General features: G+C 39.8%; 1 protein-coding gene across 1 annotated transcript in view; it reads left to right on the top strand.

Annotated features, from left to right (window-relative positions):
• Window positions 1–27,627, top strand: part of LOC128642803 (uncharacterized) — a 152,834-nt gene that overhangs the window by 53,724 nt on the left and 71,483 nt on the right. The window contains exons 2-4 of the mRNA XM_053695616.1: window positions 15,487–15,849; window positions 20,151–20,294; window positions 22,180–22,280. Coding sequence (XP_053551591.1) covers window positions 15,487–15,849; window positions 20,151–20,294; window positions 22,180–22,280 — 608 coding nt within the window. The remainder of the gene's footprint in view (window positions 1–15,486; window positions 15,850–20,150; window positions 20,295–22,179; window positions 22,281–27,627) is intronic.

Below are 27,627 nucleotides of genomic sequence, written 5' to 3'. Positions count from 1 at the left end.
ACCGGACACACCGTTGGAGAAAGTAATTTATCAGGTAAGCATAAATTCTGTTTTTTGAAATGTTGACACCACAAGGTATTGTATATGGTGTGCTTTGATGCCTTTGAAGCAACCGTTTTAGCCCAAAAAATTGGAGAAAGTGTATGGTGGTAATTTTTCAATTTTCATTTTTACACACACATTCGGCTAGATTAAGAGTTTTGTCGGTAAAGCTGTGCGGTGCTAACGAGCAGTTTCTGCTCACCTACAGACAACGCTGGTATTACAGTTTTTTTTAAACCCGGCGTTAGCCGCAGAAAAGTGAGCGGAGAGCAAAATTTTGCTCCACATCTCACCTCAATACCAGCGCTGCTTACGGTAGCGGTGAGCTGGCTAAACGTGCTCGTGCACGATTTCCCCATAGGAATCAATGGGGGAGAGCTGGCTGGAAAAAAACCTAACACCTGCAAAAATGCAGCGTTCAGCTTCTAACGCAACCCCATTGATTCCTATGGGAAAATACTTTTTATGTCTACACCTAACACCCTAACATGAACCCCGAGTCTAAACACCCCTAATCTTACACTTATTAACCCCTAATCTGCCGCCCCGACATCGCCGACACCTGCATTATATTATTAACCCCTAATCTGCCACTCCGGACACCGCCGCCACCTACATTATATGTATTAACCCCTAATCTGCCGCCCCAACATCGCCGAACCCTACATTATATTTATTAACCCCTAATCTTCCGTCCCTAACATCGCCGCCACCTACCTACATTTATTAACCCCTAATCTGCCGCCCCCAACGTCGCCACAACTATATTAAAGTTCTTAACTCCTAAACCTAAGTCTAACCCTAACCCCCCCTAACTTAAATATAATTTAAAATAATCTAAATAAAATAACTACAATTAACTAAATTATTCCTATTTAAAACTAAATACTTACCTATAAAATAAACCCTAAGCTAGCTACAATATAACTAATAGTTACATTGTATCTATCTTAGGGTTTATTTTTATTTTACAGGCAAGTTTGTATTTATTTTAACTAGGTAGAATAGTTATTAAATAGTAATTAACTATTTAATAGCTACCTAGTTAATATAAATACAAAAGTACCTGTAAAATAAAACCTAACCTGTTACAATTACATCTAACACTACACTACAATTAAATTAATTCCCTACATTAAATTAAATTAATTACAATTAAATAAAATAAAATAAAGTACAAAAAAAACCACCACCCACACACCCAACCCTACTCTAAAACCCACCCAATACCCCCTTAATAAAACCTAACACTAACCCCTTGAAGCTCACACTACCTTGAGAAGTCTTCACCCAACCGTGCCAAAGTCATCTATGAAGCCGGGCGAAGTGGTCCTCCAGACGGGCAGAAGTCTTTATCCAAGCCGGGAAGAAGAGGTCCTCCAGACGGGCAGAAGTCTTCATCCAGGCGGCATCTTCTATCTTCATCCATCCGGCGCGGAGCGGGTCCATCTTCAAGACAGTATTTTCGAGTCGCGAAAAAAAAGTGAGCGGTACACCTGTACCTGCAAGACTCGTAATACCAGCTGGCATTAAAAAGCAGTGTTGGGACCTCTCAACGCTGCTTTTTAACCCTAACGCAAGACTCGTAATCTAGCAGATTGCTTTTTGACTATGATTTAGGAAGGACTGTTGTAAGTTATTGCAAAAACATACTTCAGGTTGTTTTCTACAAGGCACCCTGAGAACACCTATGTCCCCCATGCATAGGTTTGACAGGGGTTTTGGTTAAAAAAAAAAAAAAAAACAGGCCAAATTTTAGAAAAAAATAGTAGTGAAATGTAAAAATCTGGCACAGTAAAAGTAAAAAAACAACAACAAAACACATTTAACAATAAACATAACCAAAAAAAACAGAAAATGTATTTATTTTTTAAAAAATTGACCATTGTATGGTACCGCTTGAAACAGTCCCCATTCCAGGCTGTCCAGGGCAATCAGGACAGTAATATATGGTGTCCCTTCTCTGCCCCCTCTTGGTACAGACTCTGCATTTTTTTTGTGGTTTCTGCTTTGCGGCAGTAGGGGGGATTTTAAAAATAAAATGGGTAGCCCCAACTCTGCTCTCTCCCATCACCGCCCAGAGAGCAGGTGCATCATGGTACAAAATCCCCGAAATGATCTGGAGCTGAAACTGTAAAAAAAGTATTTTTAACTCCGGGGTTTGCTTTTTTGAACAACAAAAAAGCGTTATGGGTTGCAATCTGCATTAGGTAAATTGCAACCTTTTTGTACCAGGCCCTTGTCTTCCACATAATTAGGTAGGGCTGTAGCAGCTGATCTGCCAGATCAACCCCACCCATATGCTGGTTATAAGACTTGATGCACACTGGCTTCCTTATGATCTCAGCTCTGCCACGTACAGAGACTGCCACCGTCCTCTCTGTGGATGGTGGTAAGAAGGTATACATCCTTCTTGTCTCTGTACTTAAGTGCCAACAGCTCCTCTTGGCATAGAGCTGAGGTCTCCCCCCTTCGTAGCCGGGTGCGTACAAGTTGTCCTGGGAAACCTGCGCGGTTCTTTTTAATTGTACCTCAAGCTACTGTATCAAAGCAATACAGTAGCTTGAACAAAAGGACAATTGTATAAAAATTGTCCAAGTGCAAGTGATACCCTTTGTTTATTAGGGGTAATATCAGGTCCCAGACAATCTTGCCAGTGGTTCCCATATGTTCTGGGCAACCTGGAGGGTCAAGGTGGCTATCCTTTCCCTCATACACCCGGAAAGGCCTGAGTATACCCAGTCTTGCTCTCACAGAGCTTATACACCTTTACCCCATACCTGGGGTGCTTGGAAGGAATATACTGCTTGAATCCCAGCCTTCCCTTATACTTCATTAGAGATTCATCAACGCATATATTCCTTCCAGGTGTATAAGCATCTGCAAATCTGGCAGAAAAGTGGGTAATCAGGGAGTGGATTTTATACAGCCTGTCAAATTGGGGATGCTCCCTAGGGGGGCGCAGGCTGTTGTCGCTGAAGTGCATGAAATGCAGAATCATTTCATACCTCTTCCTCAACATAGTCTGGGAGAAAAGGGGGGTAGAGCAGATTGGGCTACTGCTCCAGTAGGAGCGAATTGAGGGTTTCTTTATGATGCCCATAAGCATAGTCAATGCCCAGAATTTTTTTAATTCTGGCACATTGATGGGGGCCCATTGCTGCTTTGCCAAATATTTTCCTGGCTTTGCAGAACGGAGCTGATGGGCATATAAATTAGTTTGGGCGACAATGTTTCCCAATACATCATCGCCCAGAAACACTTCCAGAAACAGTTGGGGGCTAAAACCTGCCATATCTATATTTATGCCAGGATTTGCTGTGAAGGGTGGGATATCTGGCCTCTGGAGATGAGGCGTTACCCACTCTTCAGTGGCAATGGCAGCAACACGCCTCCTTCTGGCAGGGGGGCTGGCAGGGGGGGTAGCAGGGGGGCTAGCAGCCACAGATACATCACTATCAGTTGAGACTGCATCTAGTGATGTATCGGAGCATATGGCAGGGTCAAAATTGGGGTCTGAGTCAGACATAGAGGCATCTGACTCTGACGCAAGGATGTCATACGCCTCCTCAGCACTATATCTTTTCTGTGACATTTTTGTATCTGTCACAGAAAAAAATGTACTAAATTTTTTTTAAATTTAATTAATTAACTAAATGGCTCTGAAAATATTTATAGTGATCACTGGCAAGCTAGAGGTTAATGGCTCTGAAAATTAAATTAACTAAATGGCTCTGAAAAGAGCCTTTGGGTTTTTAAAAAATTACAACAAAAAAATTAACCCCTAAAAAATTGCACAGACAGCAAAAAGTACAGCTATGCTACTGTCAGGTGGATTAGAGCAGAGAGTCTCTAAAGGAGGTGCGCAGGTGAGAACAGGACCAGGAGCATCAGATAGAAGCAATCAGGGCAGCACTCTTGAGAAGGGATGCAGTGGAGGAATAACCTGTGACAACAGAAAAATAGAGGCGCCTCATAGAACAGTAACGTCTGCACAGGAGATGAACATAAACAGTCACAAACTCCAACCAGGAGGGTACTCACATAGAGAGCGGCACAACAGTGTGCCTCACAACGCAAGACGGGACCTCAAGTCGCACGACCGACGGATGCACGGGATACTCCACGTGGGTTCCAGTAGCCAATCGGCAGTAACACAGGAGCAGACGTCACTGTGGGAGCCGTCCAAATGATAGCCAATTTCAGTGCTGCAGACACGGCAAGCTAAATGACGGTTCAGTGCGAGCAGGATAATAATGAAAAGTACGTAGAGCAGGTACTTAGAAAGTCAGCAATTTTATTGAGACCAGAATAAAAAAGTATAAAAAAAGTGGTTATACACAGCAACGCGTTTCTCAACCATACAGGTTGTTTCATCAGGCTGTAACTCACAGTTAAAAACCTGCTCCACTTAAAACTGCTCTAAACCAATCACAGTCCAGGCTTGGCTCACACACCCTCCAGATCATGTGGGCGTAGCACAGTCCGCCCAACAGACAAGTCAAATAGACATAGGTTGTTAAATAAAAAAGGGCGTATGGCCAAAATTAGACTGCGATGGGAGAGGTATATTAAAACAGTATAGAACCTCAATGATAATATTTAAAATATGACTCCATAACTCAATTAATGGATAGCATTAGAAACAATGAACACCAGTAATGCACCATATATTCCGATATCTGCAGATAGTCACATGCATGATATATAGCCCAATCACGGATTAGCAGAAGACGGTCAGTGGTGGTATCGGAAATAGAAGAACTCAGTACAACACACATTACAATAGATGCAGATAGAGAATATTGAATAAGCAATAAAATGGTTAATAACAACCTACATGTAGCACTTGTTCAAATATATATACATGTGGTGTGTCAGACCAAGCACATAATAAGAAAGATTCAACATGATCGATATATAATGTAATAAGTTCTATTGACCCTTTTCAAATCATCAAAAAAATATAATAATAAAAAAATAAAAACAGAATCTGATGGTATTGAAGGTCCGTGTGAATTTGACCACACATATACGATATGTCAGAGGACTAACATTGACTTGTTAATTAACCACAATAAAAATTGAATATATAAAAATATATATAAAAAAAAATATATATATATATATATAACCCCAAAGAGCATATATCAATATCTTCAGAGGATAAAATCCAAATAAAAAAACTAAACAATTAATCGGTACAAACAGCAAATGCACATAAAAACGTTACATCTAATGAGTTAATAAACAATCCATAGAGTTAATAAACAATCCGTTATGTCAGTTTCACAATACTGTTACGCAGGGTCAGATACAGAGGGCAACACTAGAACAGGCTAGTGAAAAGCGGCCAAATCAGCACATAAGTTTAGACCAGTAGGAGCGAATGGAGGGTTTCTTTATGATGCCCATAAGCATAGTCAATGCCCAGAATTTTTTTAATTCTGGCACATTGATGGGGGCCCATTGCTGCTTTGCCAAATATGTTCCAGGCTTTGCAGAACGGAGCTGATGGGCATATAAATTAGTTTGGGCGACAATGTTTCCCAATACATCATCGCCCAGAAACACTTCCAGAAACAGTTGGGGGCTAAAACCTGCCATATCTATATTTATGCCAGGATTTGCTGTGAAGGGTGGGATATCTGGCCTCTGGAGATGAGGCGTTACCCACTCTTCAGTGGCAATGGCAGCAACACGCCTCCTTCTGGCAGGGGGGCTGGCAGGGGGGGTAGCAGGGGGGCTGGCAGGGGGGCTAGCAGCCACAGATACATCACTATCAGTTGAGACTGCATCTAGTGATGTATCGGAGCATATGGCAGGGTCAAAATTGGGGTCTGAGTCAGACATAGAGGCATCTGACTCTGACGCAAGGATGTCATATGCCTCCTCAGCACTATATCTTTTCTGTGACATTTTTGTATCTGTCACAGAAAAAAAATTACTAAAATTTTTTTAAATTTAATTAATTAACTAAATGGCTCTGAAAATATTTATAGTGATCACTGGCAAGCTAGAGGTTAATGGCTCTGAAAATTAAATTAACTAAATGGCTCTGAAAAGAGCCTTTGGGTTTTTAAAAAATTACAACAAAAAAATTAACCCCTAAAAAAATGCACAGACAGCAAAAAGTACAGCTATGCTACTGTCAGGTGGATTAGAGCAGAGAGTCTCTAAAGGAGGTGCGCAGGTGAGAACAGGACCAGGAGCATCAGATAGAAGCAATCAGGGCAGCACTCTTGAGAAGGGATGCAGTGGAGGAATAACCTGTGACAACAGAGAAATAGAGGCGCCTCATAGAACAGTAACGTCTACACAGGAGATGAACATAAACAGTCACAAACTCCAACCAGGAGGGTACTCACATAGAGAGCGGCACAACAGTGTGCCTCACAACGCAAGACGGGACCTCAAGTCGCACGACCGACGGATGCACGGGATACTCCACGTGGGTTCCAGTAGCCAATCGGCAGTAACACAGGAGCAGACGTCACAGTGGGAGCCGTCCAAATGATAGCCAATTTCAGTGCTGCAGACACGGCAAGCTAAATGACGGTTCAGTGCGAGCAGGATAATAATGAAAAGTACGTAGAGCAGGTACTTAGAAAGTCAGCAATTTTATTGAGACCAGAATAAAAAAGTATAAAAAAAGTGGTTATACACAGCAACGCGTTTCTCAACCATACAGGTTGTTTCATCAGGCTGTAACTCACAGTTAAAAACCTGCTCCACTTAAAACTGCTCTAAACCAATCACAGTCCAGGCTTGGCTCACACACCCTCCAGATCATGTGGGCGTAGCACAGTCCGCCCAACAGACAAGTCAAATAGACATAGGTTGTTAAATAAAAAAGGGCGTATGGCCAAAATAGACTGCGATGGGAGAGGTATATTAAAACAGTATAGAACCTCAATGATAATATTTAAAATATGACTCCATAACTCAATTAATGGATAGCATTAGAAACAATGAACACCAGTAATGCACCATATATTCCGATATCTGCAGATAGTCACATGCATGATATATAGCCCAATCACGGATTAGCAGAAGACGGTCAGTGGTGGTATCGGAAATAGAAGAACTCAGTACAACACACATTACAATAGATGCAGATAGAGAATATTGAATAAGCAATAAAATGGTTAATAACAACCTACATGTAGCACTTGTTCAAATATATATACATGTGGTGTGTCAGACCAAGCACATAATAAGAAAGATTCAACATGATCGATATATAATGTAATAAGTTCTATTGACCCTTTTCAAATCATCAAAAAAATATAATAATAAAAAAATAAAAACAGAATCTGATGGTATTGAAGGTCCGTGTGAATTTGACCACACATATACGATATGTCAGAGGACTAACATTGACTTGTTAATTAACCACAATAAAAATTGAATATATAAAAATATATATAAAAAAAAAAATATATATATATATAACCCCAAAGAGCATATATCAATATCTTCAGAGGATAAAATCCAAATAAAAAAACTAAACAATTAATCGGTACAAACAGCAAATGCACATAAAAATGTTACATCTAATGAGTTAATAAACAATCCATAGAGTTAATAAACAATCCGTTATGTCAGTTTCACAATACTGTTACGCAGGGTCAGATACAGAGGGCAACACTAGAACAGGCTAGTGAAAAGCGGCCAAATCAACACATAAGTTTAGACCAGTAGGATGCAAACTTTTAAGTACATGGATCCAGTAAGTCTCCCTCTGCCTGAGTCTAAAAAAACGATTGTAAAGATGAGATTTAGGTATATGCTCAATGGGGGTCACTGAAAAACAGTTAGTATCACCATTTTGAATTTTATTACAGTGTCTAGAGACACTATGATATCTATAGTTGTTCTTCATATTGCGCTGATGTTCTGACCACCTTGTGCTGAACCGCCTACAGGTGCGCCCTACATATTGGATCCCACAGATGCAGGACAGTAGATAGACCACATGATTAGATGCACAAGAAACATGGCCAATAATGGCATAAGATCTGTTTGTAACATTGGACCGAAAAGTTTTTTGCTTATTAGCAATATGATCACACATCTTACATCTCCTAGCTCTGCATCTGTGGGAGCCATAAAGTAACAGACTTATCACGGATTTCTTAGATGGAGCTAAATTCCTATGTTTTACCACTTTACTGGGTGCCAACATGGTTTTTAAGTTGGGGGCATTCCTAAAGACCACCTTAGGTTTCTTACCTATCAAATTACCCAAAATCGGGTCCTTACTTAGGATATACCAGTGTTTGGTCATAATTTGTTTAATTAGATGATGATTAGAATTGAACTGAGTGATAAACAGAGGGTGCTTATTTAAATTATTACTGGTTTCTTGTCCTAATTGCTTACTAGGACTAGAAAAATATTCGACCCTATCATCAAATTTTGCCCTTCTATAACTATTGTCTATAATATGAGGCGGATCATTTTTCTCAAGAAAGCGTTCTTTTAGAATTAAACTCTGAGACTCATTATCTGAAAGGGCACTACAGTTGCGACAAACTCACTTGAACTGGCCATAAGGCATGTTCCGTTTCCAGGTCTAGTAATGGCTACTCCTAAAATCCAGATAGCTATTGCAGTCCACTGTCTTAAAGAAAGTGGTACTAGTAACTTTGCTTCACTGAAGCAAAGTTTAAGATCCAGGTACACAATTGATTCATGATGTATAGAACTCGTAAAAGTAAGGCCCCTATCGTTAGAATTTAGATAATCAACAAAAAGATTGGCAGAGGACTGTTCCCCTCTCCAAATAAAAATTAAATCATCAATATACCTTCCATAGAATACCAGGTTTGCCCCAAAGCATGAGTCATAGATGAATTTCTGTTCAAAAGATGACATGAACAAGTTCACATGGCTAGGGGCGAACCTGGTACCCATGGCGGTTCCTCTAGTTTGGAGATAAAATTCATCCTGAAACACAAAATAATTGTGTCTCAGGATGAATGAGATGAGCTGTAGCATAAAGTTCCTTTGAGTCACTGGTAAATAGAAATCTTGTTCAAGATACTCAGACACCGCCAACAAACCTAATTCGTGAGGAATGTTGGAATACAGTGCCTGAACATCGCATGTAATCCAAATCATATCAGATGTAATACAATAAGGCTCCAATTTCTTGAGCAAGTCCGTTGAGTCTCGAATGTATGATTCGAGGCCCAAAACATACCTCTGCAGGAAATAGTCGACATAGGAAGACACATTATCTTTTAAGCTTCCTATGCCCGCTATTATAGGCCGACCTGGTGGACTTATAGAGTTTTTATGTATCTTTGGAAGATGGTAGTAAAATGCATGGTTCGGCTCGTTAGGGACTAGATATTCTTTTTCTTTTTTAAGAAGTATTCCTTCTTCGAAGGCAGACTCAATAAGATCTTTTAGAATGGCCTTATATTTGCTAGTAGGGTCAAAAGTGAGCTTAGTATAATAAGACGCATCATGGAGGATTTTTTTAGCCTCCAATAGATAGTTGTCCAAATTTTGGAGGACTACCCCACCCCCCTTATCAGCCTGTCTAATCACGAGAGACTTATCATTTTTAAGGTTTGTAAGGGCTCTTTTCTCATTAGTAAATAAATTATTTTGGCTACTATTTCTCCTGTTAAGTGTGGTCAGTCCACGGGTCATCATTACTTCTGGGATATTAACTCCTCCCCAACAGGAAGTGCAAGAGGATCACCCAGCAGAGCTGCTATATAGCTCCTCCCCTCTACGTCACACCCAGTCATTCTCTTGCACCCAACTAATAGATAGGATGTGTGAGAGGACTGTGGTGATTATACTTAGTTTTATACCTTCAATCAAAAGTTTGTTATTTTATAACAGCACCGGAGTGTGTTGTTCCTTCTCTGGTAGAATTTGAAAAAGAATCTACCTGAGTTTTTTGTATGATTTTAGCCGGCGTAGTTAAGATCATATTGCTGTTCTCGGCCATCTGAGGAGTGAGGTAAACTTCAGATCAGGGGACAGCGGGCAGGTTAACCTGCAAAGAGGTATGTAGCAGCACATTATTTTCTGACAATGGAATTGACTGAGAAAATTCTGCCATACCGATATAATGTAAGCTCAGCCTTAAATGCAGTAGTAGCAACTGGTATCAGGCTGTCATGTATGTATATTTACACTTCAGTATTCTGGGGAATGGCACTTCACTGGGATAATACTGTATGCATAAGACTTTAGCCTAATTTGCAGTGACTAGCAACAGGCTTTCTAATGACATTTCATTTATTTGATGTTAAACGTTTTTGCTGGCATGCTAAATCGTTTAATTATCTGAGGTACTGGGTGAAAAATTGTTTTGGGCACTGTTTTTTCCACTTGGCAGTCGTTTTATTTAATTTAAGACAGTTTACTGATCTCCCTCACTGTTGTGTGTGAGGGGGAGGGGCCTATTTTGGCGCTTTTGCTACGCATCAGAAAATTCAGTCAGAAGTCTCTTGTCTTCCCTGCATGATCCGGTTCGTCTCTACAGAGCTCAGGGGTCTTCAAAAGTTAATTTGAGGGAGGTAATCTCTCACAGCAGAGCTGTGAGATTGTGACTGACTGTGATAAAAAACGTTTATTTTCTGTAATTTTTTTTTTTTTTCTCTGCTATTCAGGGTTAGTTATCCATTGCTAATGGGGGCAATCCTTTGCTAAACTTGTGTTTTTTCCGGAAAGAATTTGATGTTATAGTTCCTTTCGTAATTTCAAGGCAGGAGCAGCATCAACTTCCTCTGCACCAAAACAGGAAGGAGCTGTTGCTCGCTACAGACAAGGCTGGAGACCTAACCAGTCCTGGAACAAGGGCAAGCAGGCCAGGAAACCTGCTGCTGCCCCTAAGACAGCATGAATTGAGGGCCCCCGATCCGGGAACGGATCTAGTGGGGGGCAGACTTTCCCTCTTCGCCCAGGCTTGGGCAAGAGATGTCCAGGATCCCTGGGCGTTAGAGATCATATCTCAGGGATATCTTCTGGACTTCAAATCCTCTCCCCCAAAAGGGAGATTTCATCTGTCAAGGTTGTCAACAAACCAAATAAAGAAAGAGGCGTTTCTACGCTGTGTACAAGATCTTTTATTAATGGGAGTGATCCATCCGGTTCCGCGGTCGGAACACGGACAGGGGTTTTACTCAAATCTGTTTGTGGTTCCCAAAAAAGAGGGAACCTTCAGGCCAATATTGGATTTAAAGATCCTAAACAAATTCCTAAGAGTTCCATCGTTCAAAATGGAAACTATTCGGACAATCCTACCCATGATCCAAAAGGGTCAGTACATGACCACAGTGGATTTAAAGGATGCTTACCTTCACATACCGATTCACATGGATCATTACTGGTATCTAAGGTTTGCCTTTCTAGACAGGCATTACCAGTTTGTAGCTCTTCCATTCGGATTGGCTACGGCTCCAAGAATCTTCACAAAGGTTCTGGGTGCTCTTCTGGCGGTACTAAGACCGCGAGGAATTTCGGTAGCTCCGTACCTAGACGACATTCTGATTCAAGCTTCAAGCTTTCAAACTGCCAAGTCTCATACAGAGTTAGTACTGGCATTTCTAAGGTCGCATGGATGGAAGGTGAACGAAAAGAAGAGTTCTCTCTTTCCACTCACAAGAGTTCCCTTCTTGGGGACTCTTATAGATTCTGTAGAAATGAAGATTTACCTGACAGAAGACAGGTTAACAAAGCTTCAAAATGCATGCCGTGTCCTTCATTCCATTCAACACCCGTCAGTGGCTCAATGCATGGAGGTGATCGGCTTAATGGTAGCGGCAATGGACATAGTACCCTTTGCACGCCTACATCTCAGACCGCTGCAATTGTGCATGCTAAGTCAGTGGAATGGGGATTACTCAGATTTGTCCCCTACTCTGAATCTGGATCAAGAGACCAGAAATTCTCTTCTATGGTGGCTTTCTCGGCCACATCTGGCCAGGGGGATGCCATTCAGCAGGCCAGATTGGACAATTGTGACAACAGACGCCAGCCTACTAGGTTGGGGCGCTGTCTGGAATTCTCTGAAGGCTCAGGGACCATGGACTCAGGAGGAGAGTCTCCTGCCAATAAACATTCTGGAATTGAGAGCAGTTCTCAATGCCCTTCTGGCTTGGCCCCAGTTAACAAGTCGGGGGTTCATCAGGTTTCAGTCGGACAACATCACGACTGTAGCTTACATCAACCATCAAGGAGGGACAAGAAGCTCCCTAGCAATGATGGAAGTATCAAAGATAATTCGCTGGGCAGAGTCTCACTCTTGCCACCTGTCAGCAATCCCCATCCCGGGAGTGGAGAACTGGGAGGCGGATTTCCTAAGTCGTCAGACTTTTCATCCGGGGGAGTGGGAACTTCATCCGGAGGTCTTTGCCCAAATACTTCGACGTTGGGGCAAACCAGAGATAGATCTCATGGCGTCTCGACAGAACGCCAAGCTTCCCTGTTACGGGTCCAGATCCAGGGATCCGGGAGCGGTTCTGATAGATGCTTTGACAGCACCTTGGACCTTCGGGATGGCTTATGTGTTTCCACCCTTCCCGATGCTTCCTCGTTTGATTGCCAGAATCAAACAGGAGAGAGCATCAGTGATTCTAATAGCGCCTGCGTGGCCACGCAGGACTTGGTATGCAGATCTAGTGGACATGTCATCCTGTCCACCTTGGTCTCTGCCTCTGAGACAGGACCTTCTGATCCAGGGTCCATTCAAACATCAAAATCTAATTTCTCTGAAGCTGACTGCTTGGAAATTGAATGCTTGATTTTATCAAAACGTGGTTTTTCTGAGTCAGTAATTGATACCTTAATACAGGCTAGGAAGCCTGTTACCAGAAAGATTTACCATAAAATATGGCGTAAATACTTATATTGGTGCGAGTCCAAGAGTTACTCATGGAGTAAGGTTAGGATTCCTAGGATATTGTCTTTTCTACAAGAAGGTTTAGAAAAGGGTTTATCCGCTAGTTCCTTAAAGGGACAGATTTCAGCTCTGTCCATTCTTTTACACAAACGTCTGTCAGAGGTTCCGGACGTTCAAGCCTTTTGTCAGGCTTTGGCTAGGATCAAGCCTGTGTTTAAAACTGTTGCTCCACCATGGAGTTTGAACTTAGTTCTTAACGTTTTACAGGGTGTTCCGTTTGAACCCCTTCATTCCATTGATATCAAGCTGTTATCTTGGAAAGTTCTGTTTTTAATGGCTATTTCCTCGGCTCGAAGAGTCTCTGAGTTATCTGCCTTACATTGTGATTCTCCTTATCTGATTTTTCATTCAGACAAGGTAGTTCTGCGTACTAAACCTGGGTTCTTACCTAAGGTGGTCACTAACAGGAATATCAATCAAGAGATTGTTGTTCCATCTTTGTGTCCTAATCCTTCTTCGAAGAAGGAACGTCTTCTACACAATCTAGATGTAGTCCGTGCCTTGAAATTTTATCTACAGGCAACTAAGGATTTTCGACAAACGTCTTCCCTGTTTGTCGTTTATTCTGGTCAGAGGAGAGGTCAAAAAGCTTCGGCTACCTCTCTCTCTTTTTGGCTTCGTAGCATAATACGGTTAGCTTATGAGACTGCTGGACAGCAGCCTCCTGAAAGAATTACAGCTCATTCTACTAGAGCTGTGGCTTCCACTTGGGACTTTAAGAATGAGGCTTCTGTTGAACAGATTTGCAAGGCTGCAACTTGGTCTTCTCTTCATACTTTTTCCAAATTTTCCAAATTTGACACTTTTGCTTCTTCTGAGGCTGTTTTTGGGAGAAAGGTTCTTCAGGCAGTGGTTCCTTCCGTATAAAGAGCCTGCCTGTCCCTCCCGTCATCCGTGTACTTTAGCTTTGGTATTGGTATCCCAGAAGTAATGATGACCCGTGGACTGACCACACTTAACAGGAGAAAACAAAATGTATGCTTACCTGATAAATTCCTTTCTCCTGTAGTGTGGTCAGTCCACGGCCCGCCCTGTTTTTATGGCAGGTCTAAATTTTTAAATTATACTCCAGTCACCACTGCACCCTTTGGCTTCTCCTTTCTCGTTGGTTCTCGGTCGAATGACTGGGTGTGACGTAGAGGGGAGGAGCTATATAGCAGCTCTGCTGGGTGATCCTCTTGCACTTCCTGTTGGGGAGGAGTTAATATCCCAGAAGTAATGATGACCCGTGGACTGACCACACTACAGGAGAAAGGAATTTATCAGGTAAGCATAAATTTTGTTTTTTCTTCTGGATTTTGTCAAAATCATCACTAACAAGTTGCCTAAAAATTTCGATGTGTGCATTATTATTAAGTTGAGGCACAGAATTAGTTTTATTTCTGAAGTGTGTGTGGATATAACCATCACATAATTGGTCAGCCAATGAGTCTGGTTCGTAAGTAGGGACTGTTTGTTGACTGAGTCTAGTATTCATGGTATCTGTTAGAATAGGCAACATTGAGCTATTTTTTAACAAATAAAAGAAATAAATCTCTCTCTGCTAAATACAGGTCTCTCTCTCCAATGCAAGTGAGGAGAGGGAGGGAGATCCACACTGATCAGAGTCAATGTTTACAAATATTGACTTGATCAGACAAATGGGATATTTTATTATGAAATTTTTTTTTGGTGTGGGAGGCTCAGATTGGGTGACCCTAGCTTACCCCTATGATGAGGCAGGCTAGGGACATCCCAAGAGGCCCCATGATGCACTGGGCATCGCCATCTTGGAAGCCTGGTGGAGGAGGGAGGGAGGCAATATAGGGCTTTTTATTAATTATATATATTTTTTTTAGTTTATTACTAACTAAGTGCCTCGACCCACCGAGGCACTTAGCACACAAGCAGAGCATCGGGAACGTGTCCAATCATTTCCGATGCTCTGCTAGACTGCCAGGCTCCACGTGAAGCAAAACCAGAAGTGATCACTCGTGGGGGAGTGATCAATCTGGTCCCGGCACTCGGAAACAGTATTGCAGGATGCCTAGACATCGAGGCATCCCTGCAATACTGTTAGAGCAGCTGAAAGCGATTTCGATCGCTTTCAGTGCTCAGTTTAACCGACGACGTACGCCATACGTCCTCGGTCATTAACTGTTTTTTCTTTTTAAAGACGTATGACGTACATCGTCGGTCGTTAAGGGGTTAACCAGTAGTTTACTCTCTATATGCATTTGCTTGATATATCCCCTATAGTCTCAATGCAGTATGAATTTAAAGTGCTTCTGTCAGATGCTTCTGTTGCAAGTGTATTTGAGTAGAAACGCTGATGTCACTATGAGTGGTGATTGCACCGTCAGTGTAGCATTTTTTTATTTCTCTTGTAAGTGATGTCCCCTCACTCTGCTCTTTTTTTGACTCTTATACATGCTTTGTAAAAAATGCGTGCCCCTTTGTTAAATAAGATCAGCATAATATAAATATTACCTCTAAAAACAGCCATCACATCTATCTCTATTGGTGTATTTCAGATGATGTTGTCACCCAGAGAACTTGTTCATGTAGAAAACTGAGCCCAGAAGAAATTGATGAACTGCACAGCACAGAAATCCCCTTGACTTCACCTGTCCAAAACAGCTCTCCCCAAGAAAATGATGAGGACATCTCTTTTACCAAGCAATTCACACAGGACTGCGCCATCACCGGCCAGACCAAGGCACAGGACTTGGATTCAAAAAGCCCAACTCAGCTCTACAAAGAGGAAGAGAGTAATAGTAAATCTACCGCCTGCTTTAATTCTTTACCCTATAACACATACCAGGAAATGAATACAGTAAACAACGAGCAAATCCCCAAAACTCAAAATGTTCTGCAGCAGAAAATGCCCCAGCCAGGTAAGATTGGGCTTAAATAATATAACTGAATTATGTAAAGAAGATTAGCTACAATTCCAGTCAAACAGAATTCTCATGTTAAGTGCTTTACATATATATATATATATATATATACAGGCGTGCCTCAGAGATATTGCGGGTTCGCTTCCAGATCACCGCAATAAAGCGAATATAGCAATAAAGTGTGCCACACATTTTTTTTGTTTTCCAGTGCATATAAAAGTTATATTTACACTATACTGTAGTCTGTTAAGTGTGCAATAGCATTGTGTCTAAAAAAAACAATGTACATTCCTTAATTAAAAAATACTTATTGCTAAAAAAATTGCTACCCATCAACTGAGCCTTCAGTGAGTCAATCTTTTTGATGGTGGTGTCTATATATAGGGGTGTATTTATGTGTATTTATGTGTTTATATGTGTAAAAATGTTGCTAAAATAGCGCTGATAAACATGATCGACACAGGGTTGCCACAAACTTTCAAATTGTAAAAAGAGCAATATCTGTGAAGCGCAATAAAGCGAAGCGCAATAAAATGAAGTATGCCTGTATATGTGTATGTGAGATGGAGAATTCTTGCTGAACTTTATATACAGGCGTACCTCATTTTATTGCACTTCAGGTTATTGCACTGCAGATATTGCGTTTTCCCCAACATGTATACATATAAATACACATATATACACATACGTATAATACTGTATAATACTGTATATATATATATATATATATATATATACATATAAATAAATATATATTTATACATGCACACCACCAGCAAAAAGATTACGACTCGCTGAAGGCTCAGATGATGATTAGCATTTTATAGCAATAAAGTTTTAATTAAGGTATGTACATTGTTTTATTAGACATAATGCTATTGCACACTCAAACCCAATGTTTTCTTTCATAATTCAGACAGATCATGTGATTTTACACAACTTTCCAATTTACTTCTATTATCTAATTTGTTTTGTTCTCTTGTTTCTACTTTGTTTTAAAAAGATACATAAGTAGGCTCAGGGGCTGCTGATTGGTGGTTGCACATATATACTCTGGGGCCGATTTATGAAAGTGCGATGTGCAATGTCGCCACCTGCAGATTCGGCTGCTAGCAGGGGGTGTCAATCAGCCCGATCGTATAGGATCGGGCGGATTGATGTTCGCAGCCTCAGAGCAGACGGACAAGTTATGGAGCAGCGGTCTTTAGACCGCTGCTTCATAATGACTGATTCTGAAGGCTTGCGCGAAAACAGGGGCATCAAGGCTCCATTTAGCTATCTCCCAGTAGTGAATTGCTACTTGTTCAACAAAGGATACCAAGAGAATAAAGCAAATTAGATAATAGAAGTAAATTGGAAAGTTGTTTAAAATTGTATTCTCTATCTGAATCATAAAATAATTTTATTTAGTTTCATGTCTCTTTAATAAACTACAGTATAGTGTAAATAGCTGTACATAGATATTGGACCTAATATTTGATTGACACAATGTACGAATGTGCAGTTTAACTCCCATAGAAATTGATGCAGCATTAAGCAAACTCTACATAGATACTTGAACAACCATTTTCTTAACAAATGTGTATAATGATTATATTAACAAGATGTATATCTTTTATTGTATACACAAACAATCACTTTTTGCATAGTATAGCCGTTTAGTGAGATACAATTTTGCATATAGCGTTAAACTTGAAGGAGGTGTGTTATTTGTTTTAATTACACAGCCAATCAGATTATTCAAATTGCTATTTAAATGTAAATGGTATAGTGGAACATCAGGCTATGATTACGGCTAACCCCCGAAACACGTAAGCCTGTTCTTACTACACCACCTTTTTGTATGCTGTACCTTCCACATGGAATTTTAAATGGAATCTAATAAAGACACAGATTGTTTTTTTAAAAGGATTGAATGCTTACTTCTTTTGTGATGTTCTACAGTATAGTGTAAACGTATCTTTTATATGCACTTTGAAACAAAAAAAATTGTGTGTCTCACTTTATTGCGATATTTGCTTTATTGCAGTGGTCTGGAATAAAGGTATGCCTGTATGTACATGCCTGTGTGTATATATATATATATATATATATATATATATATATATATATATGTATATATATATATATATATATATATATATATATAGCTGTATGTACATGTGTATGTACATGTGTGTGTGTGTATATATACTGTATATATAAAAGAAAGAAGGCCGAGGTCAAATAGCGCAACAACTGAGTGGTCTAAAACAAAAGACCTAGATGACAACAGATAAACACAATCTAATAATCTGAGAAATATATGTAAAGCTAAACAAAGGTATATATGTAATGAATAAATACAATATAGATTGTCAAAAGAAAATGATTAATTCTATATCCCAATTCACAAATTAGTTGTGCTGTAATGTACACAAATAATAAAGTAATGGTTCCTTATACTGAATTCTACTTACAATGTTTTACCGCAATCATATGAGGTAAGTATGGTGCTGTATGGAAGAGCCGTCCCCAGGCACAAATGGTATCTACCGCAGTGTAGATGGGGGAATTACATTATATTGGGCTTTCCCCAGAGCCGCTCGGGTAATGTCCGTTTTACCTGGTAGTCCTAGGATTACCCGGATATCTGACTTTACCCGTAACATATATATATAAAACACTGTAGTTTACTAGTCAATAGAGAAAAATTGTAAAAAAAAAACTACTAGTCTACTCGATGTTAAAATAGGGAAAAAAGCCAAATCTTTTTACACATTCATTTAGATAGCTTACTTGTTTGAAAGTAGTGGACTAGTCGAAAGACCCCATCAGGCAAGGTTTTAAAGTGACAGTAAACTCAAGATATTTCTATCAATCATATGTAAGAGTACTACTTTAAGTAGTATTTATTGAAGTTAACAGGGAGTTTGATGGATAGATGCTCACTGCCTGATACAGACAGCTTCTACAGCTCTGTTGTTTGTGGAGCAGCGCAGCAGGGCTACACGTATGCTCCCAAACTCCCAAACCCATGACTCCCAATCAGGCGGCCATGTTACTGACAGCTCCAGCTGGCATTGCACATAAATAAAGTGTCATTAATGCCCTCGGTGCAGCTTCATTGTTAAAGAGGTTTTGCAGGAGGAATTGACCAAAGTTGGATTTGTATTTCTTAGCTGTGAGGTCTAAAAAGCATTCAGCTGCTCCAGGCTAAATTTTAGTTGTGGCTGGTGGCCGCTGGCAGGGGCAAGTGGGTGGCACCAATAGGTATCTTGGTGGCTTTAAATAAGGGCACTGGGGCATACTTTTAAGGCCTCAGTGGCTTCCTGGGTTTTGTTAAGCAATGCCTTTTAATGATTCAGATAGAGTAGGCAATTTTAAGCAACTTTCTATTTTACTCCTATTATCAATTTATCTTTGTTGTGCTGCTATCTTCATTTAAAAAAGCAGGAATATATAGCTTAGGAGCTGGCCCATTTTAGGTTCAGCACCCTGGATAGTGCTTGCTTATTGGTGGCTACAATAAGCCATCAATAAGCAAATGTAACCCAGGTTCTGAACCAAAAATGGTCTGGCTCCTAAGCTTTACATACCTGCATTTTAAATAAAGATAGCAAGAGAACAAAGACAAATTAATAATAGGAGTAAATTAGAAAGTTGCTTAAATTGCTTACTCTGAATCAGTAAATAAAAAGTTTGGGTTTACTATCCCTTTAAGGCCCACCTGAATACATACATGCACTTATTGTTTTAGTTTACAAATTAAAATACCAAGGGGTCAATTTATTAAATGGCGAGCAGACATGATTCGCTATAACGAATCATGTCCGCTTGGCATCGCTAAATGCCAAAAGCATACGCTGTCAGCATTTAACATTGCACAAATGCTTGTGCAATGCTGCCCCCTTCTCACCGGGGGGCCAATCGTCCGCTAGCAGAGGCTGTCAATCATCCTTTTAGGGGACCGCTGCTTCTTAACTTACGTTTCTGCTAAGCCCCAAATCTACCTCCGTATGCCTTTCATGCAAAAAAAGATGTTTAATTTGTTTCATTACTTAACTTTCCTATACTTGATAGACTTGTTTTTAAGAGTTTACTGTACCTTTAAAGCCTTTATTTCAATGCTGGTGGGTAGTAGGTTTCTTAACTTCAGCTTCAATCATTAGTATCTACCAAGGGCTGCACAGTAAAATCACTGCAGGATGTCAGAAGAGGTAGCAATAGCTCATTTCAAAGTATGTATCTATATGTGGTCAACTGATAGCAGATTGGGTGTTAAAGGACTTCATTCTCAGATACGCTAAATGCTTCAGATTCCAGCACGACTATGGCAGAAGATATGCTTCCCTCTGATTATGGCAAACCCCTGCGCTCCTACTATACGCCTGAGAGCTCAGTTTTCCAGCTGCAAATCTCTACCACGATGATACAGCAATCTCTAGACCATCCAAGACCAGGTAACATTTTCTGTTTATTTGCATTAGCGGCCCCCAGCAGGACCATCTTTTGACTGGTTCACATTTTACAATATACTTTCAAATTCACCAAAATGTATTTTTTATTATTTACATCCTTTATTTACAGTGGGTGCATTTGATTGAACTCAATTCTTAAATGTACATTGTGACAAAATATTACTACCATATGCATGAAACAGAGACAATAAAGGGGCATTAACCATCTGTAAAGCACAGAATTATGTATATAAAAACAGACATTTGCAACGTTGTTTTATGACATATTTGCCCATTTCTCCTATAATTTAACTCTAAAAATTGTGTTTTTCCCAATGTATCCAGAGAGAATATACTGCATGTTATGGGAGCCAGAGGTTTGACCCTGCAACATGCTGCAACATTTTAATAGTTTATACTGTACTACTGCACCATAAAGTTTTTAATTATGTAAAACAACTTTGCAATGTGCCATCATTATGTATTTTGCTTGCCTTTCCTGTAATTTAAATTTGTAAACTGGAATATTTCCACTGCCAAAGAGAGACTGGCGTGCATCCTGCAGAATCACTAACCCTGACCCTTCAAGATGCTACATAGTGATTGCTCACTTATATCTGTCACTAACTGAGTATTCCCTGGTCAGCAAAACAATTCAAATTGTATGATAAGAAAGCTATAAAAAACATTTATTTTGTATGCAGATCTTTTTAAATACACTATTTAATTGCTGATATATAGTATGCTTATATAAAAATGTAGTTAATGCCCCTTTAAGTAAATTTTGATTAAATTAAATATAGCAGGAAATGTGTGTTGAATACCTCCTTCCACAGGTGTATCAGTAAAGACAGAGAATCCTCCATGGGTGTTCCAAAAAATAAACAATTTAGCACATAGCTAAATACTAGGGATGGGCGAATGTGTTTATATTCGAATTCGAATGTTAGAACGAATATTATTGTAGAAATTAGATTTACATAAAAGAATGTTGATAAGAAGGAATATTCTTAAAAATTCTATTATCGAATGTTATTTACATTTTTCAAATGTCACTTTCGCATTCGAATGTGACATTCGCATTCTACTGTGACATTCAAATTTTAATATTACATTTATAAAACACAGTTGTAGACTAGAAATACTATTTCGAAATTGAATGTCACGTTCGAATTCGAATGTCACATTCAAATTTGAATATTACATTTATAAAACACAGTATTAGACTAGAAATAATATTTTGAATTTGAATGTCACATTCAAATTCGAATATTACATTTAAAAAACACAGTATTAGATTTGAAATACTATTTCAAATTCGAATGTGACATTCGAATTCGAATGTAGCATTCAAATTCGAATATTACATTTATTAAACACAGTTGTAGACTAGAAATACTATTTCGAATTTGAATGTGACATTCGAATTTAAATATTACATTTAAAAAGCACAGTATTAGACTTGAAATACTATTTCAAATTAGAATGTGACATATGTTGCATTTGAATTCGAATATTACATTTATTAAACACAGTTGTAGACTAGAAATACTATTTAGAATTTGAATGTTACATTTAGAAATTGAATAAATACATAGCTAAACATTCTATTATTCGAATGAATATTTTTAAATTTTATTGAAAAATTAGAAAACAAAAATTTCAAAATAGATAAACATTCTAAATTCGATTCGAACGAATGAATAAAATAAAATTAATTTTAAATTTCACATTTTTAGAAACATTCGCCCATCCCTACTAAATACACTATTTTGTATATTTTCTTCTAAAATAGAACAAGTATTTTGTGCCTTTAATATTCCTCACTACACATGTAGTGCCCATGATAAACCCACTTTACCCAGACAACATATTTTGGGGTTTGCAGCTGCTTTGTGGTCAGATGAAGTTGTCTCTGGATTCACCAAACTCCCTGATTTCAGCTTTGACGAGGCAAAAGCTCTGCACCCTCTGCTCAATACTCCAGAGGTAAGTGGCCCTTAGATTCCACCTTTGTTTTCTTCAACCTCCTTTGAAATGGGCAGGGCTAGTTCCAGACCAGAACATTTAGGGGTGCAAATATTTGACCACAAGTGTAAATATTGAAGCATCATAGGGTACAGGTAGGGATGCTAGGTGTCCAGTATTGAACAGGACAGTCCGGTAAGTAAGATTTTCACAAAATTATTAGATATGTTTTGGCAAAGGGTCATAGAAGGTTGCTAGCTGCAGCTGTGCACTACAGTTCTGAAAGGGGAATTTGGGGAAACGGTTAAAGGGACACTAAACCCAATTCATTTCTTTAACGATTCAGATAGATCAGCAATTTTAAGCAACTTTCTAGTTTACTCCTATTATCAATTTTTCTTTGTTCTCTTGCTATCTTTATTTAAAAAGCAGGAATGTGATGCATAGGAGCCAGCCCATTTTTGGTTTAGAACCTGGGTTATGCTTGTTTTTTGGTGGGAAAATGTAAGCCTCCAATAAGCAAGCGCTGACCATGGTGCTGAACCTAAAATGTGCTGGCTGCTAAGATTTACATTTCTGCTTTTAAATAAAGATAGCAAGAGAATGAAGAAAATTTGATAATAGGAGTAAATTAGAAAGTTGCTTAAAATTTCATGCTCTAGCTGAATAATGAAAGAAATAATTTGGGTCCAGTGTCCCTTTAATCTCTTGTTTGTTATCGCATAACTGCCTGTGTAAAATTATAAGATTTTCATGCCACCAGCCATCCGTATTTATGGCGTGATAATTTATTTAAATAAATAAAAATTCGGCATTGGCAAATTAATTATACCCAGCATTTTTCCCAGTATTTTTCAACTGTATAATAAATTTCAAAGCAATTTTTGATGCATAAACCAGGGGCATAACATACAGTAAAAACGTGAATCTTTCCTTACCCTTTTCAAGCAAACTTTGCAGCATTTTTGGGACCTAGTTTTCTTTGCTGTAGTGGGGATATAACTAGGGAAATGTTTGCTAGTTAGTTTCATTATGTTTTCACATTGAAGGTTTTGGGGCTAGGGTTGCCACCCAGCTGGTATTTTACCGGCACATCCGGTAATCAGCGATTAGGAGACGGTGCCGGCATCAGTAAAATACCGGCAATGCAAAAGCCGGGGGTTTTTTGCAGCAGCAACCGTACTATACTAAAACGGAATACAAAATACTTGTAATAAAAATAATTAAATTGGGAGCAACTATTTTTAGTTGTGCTCGATTTAACCGTTTTCATAACTGACAGAATTCTCATAACATAGAATAAACAGAGTGCTTCCACCATAACAAATCATGTGCATAAGTGGACCAAGGCGTATGTAAAACACTGAGACTAAAACAACACGTCAAAATTGATTGCAGCTATTAGCCCTGCACATTGTTATGTTACACGTGAGGCGCATCCGCTTTAATTCAGAATTAAGATCTGGTTGCCAAGGTTACCGCTACTGATCTGAAAGCTTGACGTTTATTTAATTTTGCTGTATAAAGTCTACTTTAAGAATCCGGACGATATGTGGTGTGTGTTGGACGCCCTGTGGGAAGACAGGGATGTCCGCTTCGATATATATCGCCACAGTAAGTGTTGCACAGGTTATGCTTTAACCCTTTGAACAGCAGATGTGCTGCAACACAATGACAGCCAAGAATGTGTTTGTACGTTGTTTGTGTTAGTGATGTGAATTGTGAAAGTGTATGTTAATACAGCCATACTGCATAACCTGATGCAATAATCTCCTAATGCTGTGTATAGAGAACATCTTTAGCTGTACTTCTCAGCTTATGATTATCCAGCGCAGGGAGATCATAGTGAAGAAGTGTCTCTCTGTGACCTAGATTCCAGTCTTTTAGTACTGATGACCAAATTCATAACACATGGGGTTGCGAGATCCATACTTTTTCTCATCTAAATGTATGGCTATTAAACACATAACTCAAGTATTCATTTGCCATAAAAGGGTGTCTAAAGTCATCTGTTGATTTGACTCCCTGCTGCAAAGGGGAAAGCTCTCTTAACAGAGGAAGTGTATTTTCCTATATTTTCTATATGGTTTTAAAAAAGGGTTCCATGCTTTTGTGGGTTATTCTCTATATAGTATCTCACAAAAGTGAGTACAACCCTCACATTTTTGTAAATATTTTATTATATCTTTTCATGTGACAACACTGAAGAAATAATAGTTTGCTACAATGTAAAGTAGTGAGTGTACAGCCTGTATAACAGTTTAAATTTGTTGTCCCCTCAAAATAACTCAACACACAGCCATTAATGTCTAAACCGTTGGCAAAAAAAGTGAGTACACCCCTTAGTGGAAATGTCAAAATTGAGCCCAATAAGCCATTTTCCCTCCCTGGTGTCATGTGACTCATTAGTGTTACAAGGTCTCAGGTGTGAATGGGGAGCAGGTGTGTTAAATTTGGTGTTATTGCTCTCACACTCTCTCATACTGGTCACTGGAAGTTCAACATGGCACCTCATGGCAAAGAACTCTCTGAGGATCTGAAAAAAAGAATTGTTGCTCTACATAAAGATGGCCTAAGCTATAAGAAGATTGCCAAGACTCTGAAACTGAGCTGCAGCACGGTGGGCAAGACCATACAACGGTTTCACAGGACAGGTTCCACTCAGAACAGGCCTCGCCATGGTCGACCAAAGAAGTTAAATGCACGTGCTCAGCATCATATCCAGAGGTTGTCTTTGGGAAATATACACTGCCAGCATTGCTGCAGAGGTTGAAGGGGTGGAGGTCAAGCTGTCAGTGCTCAGACCATATGCAGCACACTGCATCAAACTGGTCTGCATGGCTGTTGTCTCAGAAGAAAGCATCTTCTAAAGATGATACACAAGAAAGCCTGGAAACAGTTTGCTGAAGACAAGCAGACTAAGGACATGGATTACTGGAACCATGTCCTGTGGTCCGATGAGACCAAGATAAACTTATTTGGTTTAGATGGTTTCAAGCGTGTGTGGTGGCAACCAGGTGAGGAATACAAAGACAAGTGTGTGTTGCCTACAGTTAAGCATGGTGGTGGGAGTGTCATGGTCTGGGCCTGCATGAGTGCTGCCAGCACTGGGGAGCTACAGTTCATTGAGGGAACCATGAATACCAACATGTACTGTGACATACTGAAGCAGAGCATGATCCCCTCCCTTCAGAGACTGGGCCGCAGGGCAGTATTCCAACATAACGACCCCAAACACACCTCCAAGATGACCACTGCCTTGCTAAAGAAGCTGAGGGTAAAGGTGATGGACTGGCCAAGCATATCTCCAGACCTAAACCCTATTGAACATCTGTGGGGCATCCTCAAACGGAAGGTGGGGGAGCGCAAGGTCTCTAACATCCACCAGCTCCGTGATGTCATCATGGAGGGGTGGAAGAGGACTCCAGTGGCAACCTGTGAAGCTCTGGTGAACTCCATGCCCAAGAGGGTTAAGGCAGTGCTGGAAAATAATGTTGGCCACACAAAGGGGCCTATTTATTAAAGGTCTTGCGGACCTGATCCGACAGTGTGGATCAGGTCCGCAAGACCTCGCTGAATGCGGAGAGCAATACGCTCTCCGCATTTAACATTGCACCAGCAGCTCGCAAGAGCTGCTGGTGCAACGCCGCTGCCTGCTGACTCGCAGCAGGGAGGTGTCAGTCAACCCGATCGTACTCGATCGGGTTGATTTCCGGCGATTCCTGTCCGCCTCATCAGAGCAGGCGGACAGGGTTATAGAGAAGCGGTCTTTAGAACGCTGCTTCATAACTGCTGTTTCTGGCGAGTCTTCAGACTCGCCAGAAACATGGGCCTACAAGCTCCGTTCGGAGCTTGATAAATGGGCCCCAAAATATTGACACTTTGTGCCCAATTTGTACATCTCCACTTAGGGGTGTACTCACTTTTTTTGCCAACGGTTTAGACATTAATGGCTGTGTGTTGAGTTATTTTGAGGGGACAGCAAATTTACACTGTTATACAGGCTGTACACTCACTACTTTACATTGTAGCAAAGTATAATTTCTTCAGTGTTGTCACATGAAAACATATAATAAAATATTTTTACAAAAATGTGAGGGGTGTACTCATTTTTGTGAGATACTGTATATCAGAATCTATAAAAAAAAACCTGTTACGAGAATAGGGAAAAGTATGCTCTTTCTACACATAAAGTTTATATTTTTCCACTTAAAATTTAACTTTTACTAGTTATAGTTAAAAAGGCAGCAGAAATAGAAGTTGTATCTAGCGTGCCAGAAAAATAGTTAAAAACGCAACTCTGTAACTGTAACTTGTATAAAGTGCTTCAATGTTGCTGATTTTAGGTTGTCTATCAAATATGTGGAGGAGGGGAAACATCAACGATATTAGGTAAATGTAAGAGCCTCTATTTAGGAACTGTGTCCTGTATTGCCCTATAATAGGGTAGACAAGCCACTTTTTTTTACACTAAATATGCTATATATCCCTTCCTCATCCTTCCCACAATATGCCCCAAATGTTACAACAAATGTTACAACAACAAATAAAAATATAAATAAGTAGATAGTCTGAAATTAAAATAAAATAGTCTGAGTGCAGTTAAAATAAACACGAAGCCCCTGACACGGTTGCGTTTCACTTTTATGCTTCCTCAGAGGGGTCTGGCGCACCGTTTGACTCAAGCTATTATGGGGTTACTAAACCCTCCTACCGTGCTTCTGATTGGTCTGTTGCATGGAGCAGAAATGTAAGCTATTGGTACATTGAGCTGTCAATGCAGATCAGATAATTGAATGAAAACAACTTAACCCTGTGTGTGCCGTATAGGATACAGAGTTGGAGGTTTGTGCACACATCTACAAATTGTGTTACATAGAATTTCTCTTGTAAGGTGTATCCAGTCCACGGATCATCCATTACTTGTGGGATATTCTCATTCCCAACAGGAAGTTGCAAGAGGACACCCACAGCAGAGCTGTCTATATAGCTCCTCCCCTCACTACCATACCCAGTCATTCTCTTGCAACTCTCAACAAGCATGGAGGTAGTAAGAGATAAGTGATGAAATGTAGCTGTTATTTTGCTTCAATCATCCTTTCCACCATGGACTCTGCCGCTGAGACAGGACCTTCTACTTCAAGGTCCTTTCAACCATCCAAATCTAATTTCTCTGAGGCTGACTGCCTGGAGATTGAACGCTTGATTTTATCAAAGCGTGGTTTCTCCGAGTCAGTCATTGATACCTTGATTCAGGCATGGAAGCCTGTCACCAGGAAAATCTATCATAAAATATGGCGTAAATATCTTTATTGGTGTGAATCTAAGGTCTACTCATGGAGTAAGGTCAGGATTCCCAGGATATTAC

This window comes from Bombina bombina, chromosome 12 (genome assembly GCF_027579735.1).
Source record: "Bombina bombina isolate aBomBom1 chromosome 12, aBomBom1.pri, whole genome shotgun sequence".
NCBI lineage: Eukaryota > Metazoa > Chordata > Amphibia > Anura > Bombinatoridae > Bombina > Bombina bombina.
Note: the sequence above shows the minus strand (reverse complement) of the source record. Positions and strands in the feature narration are given on the sequence as shown.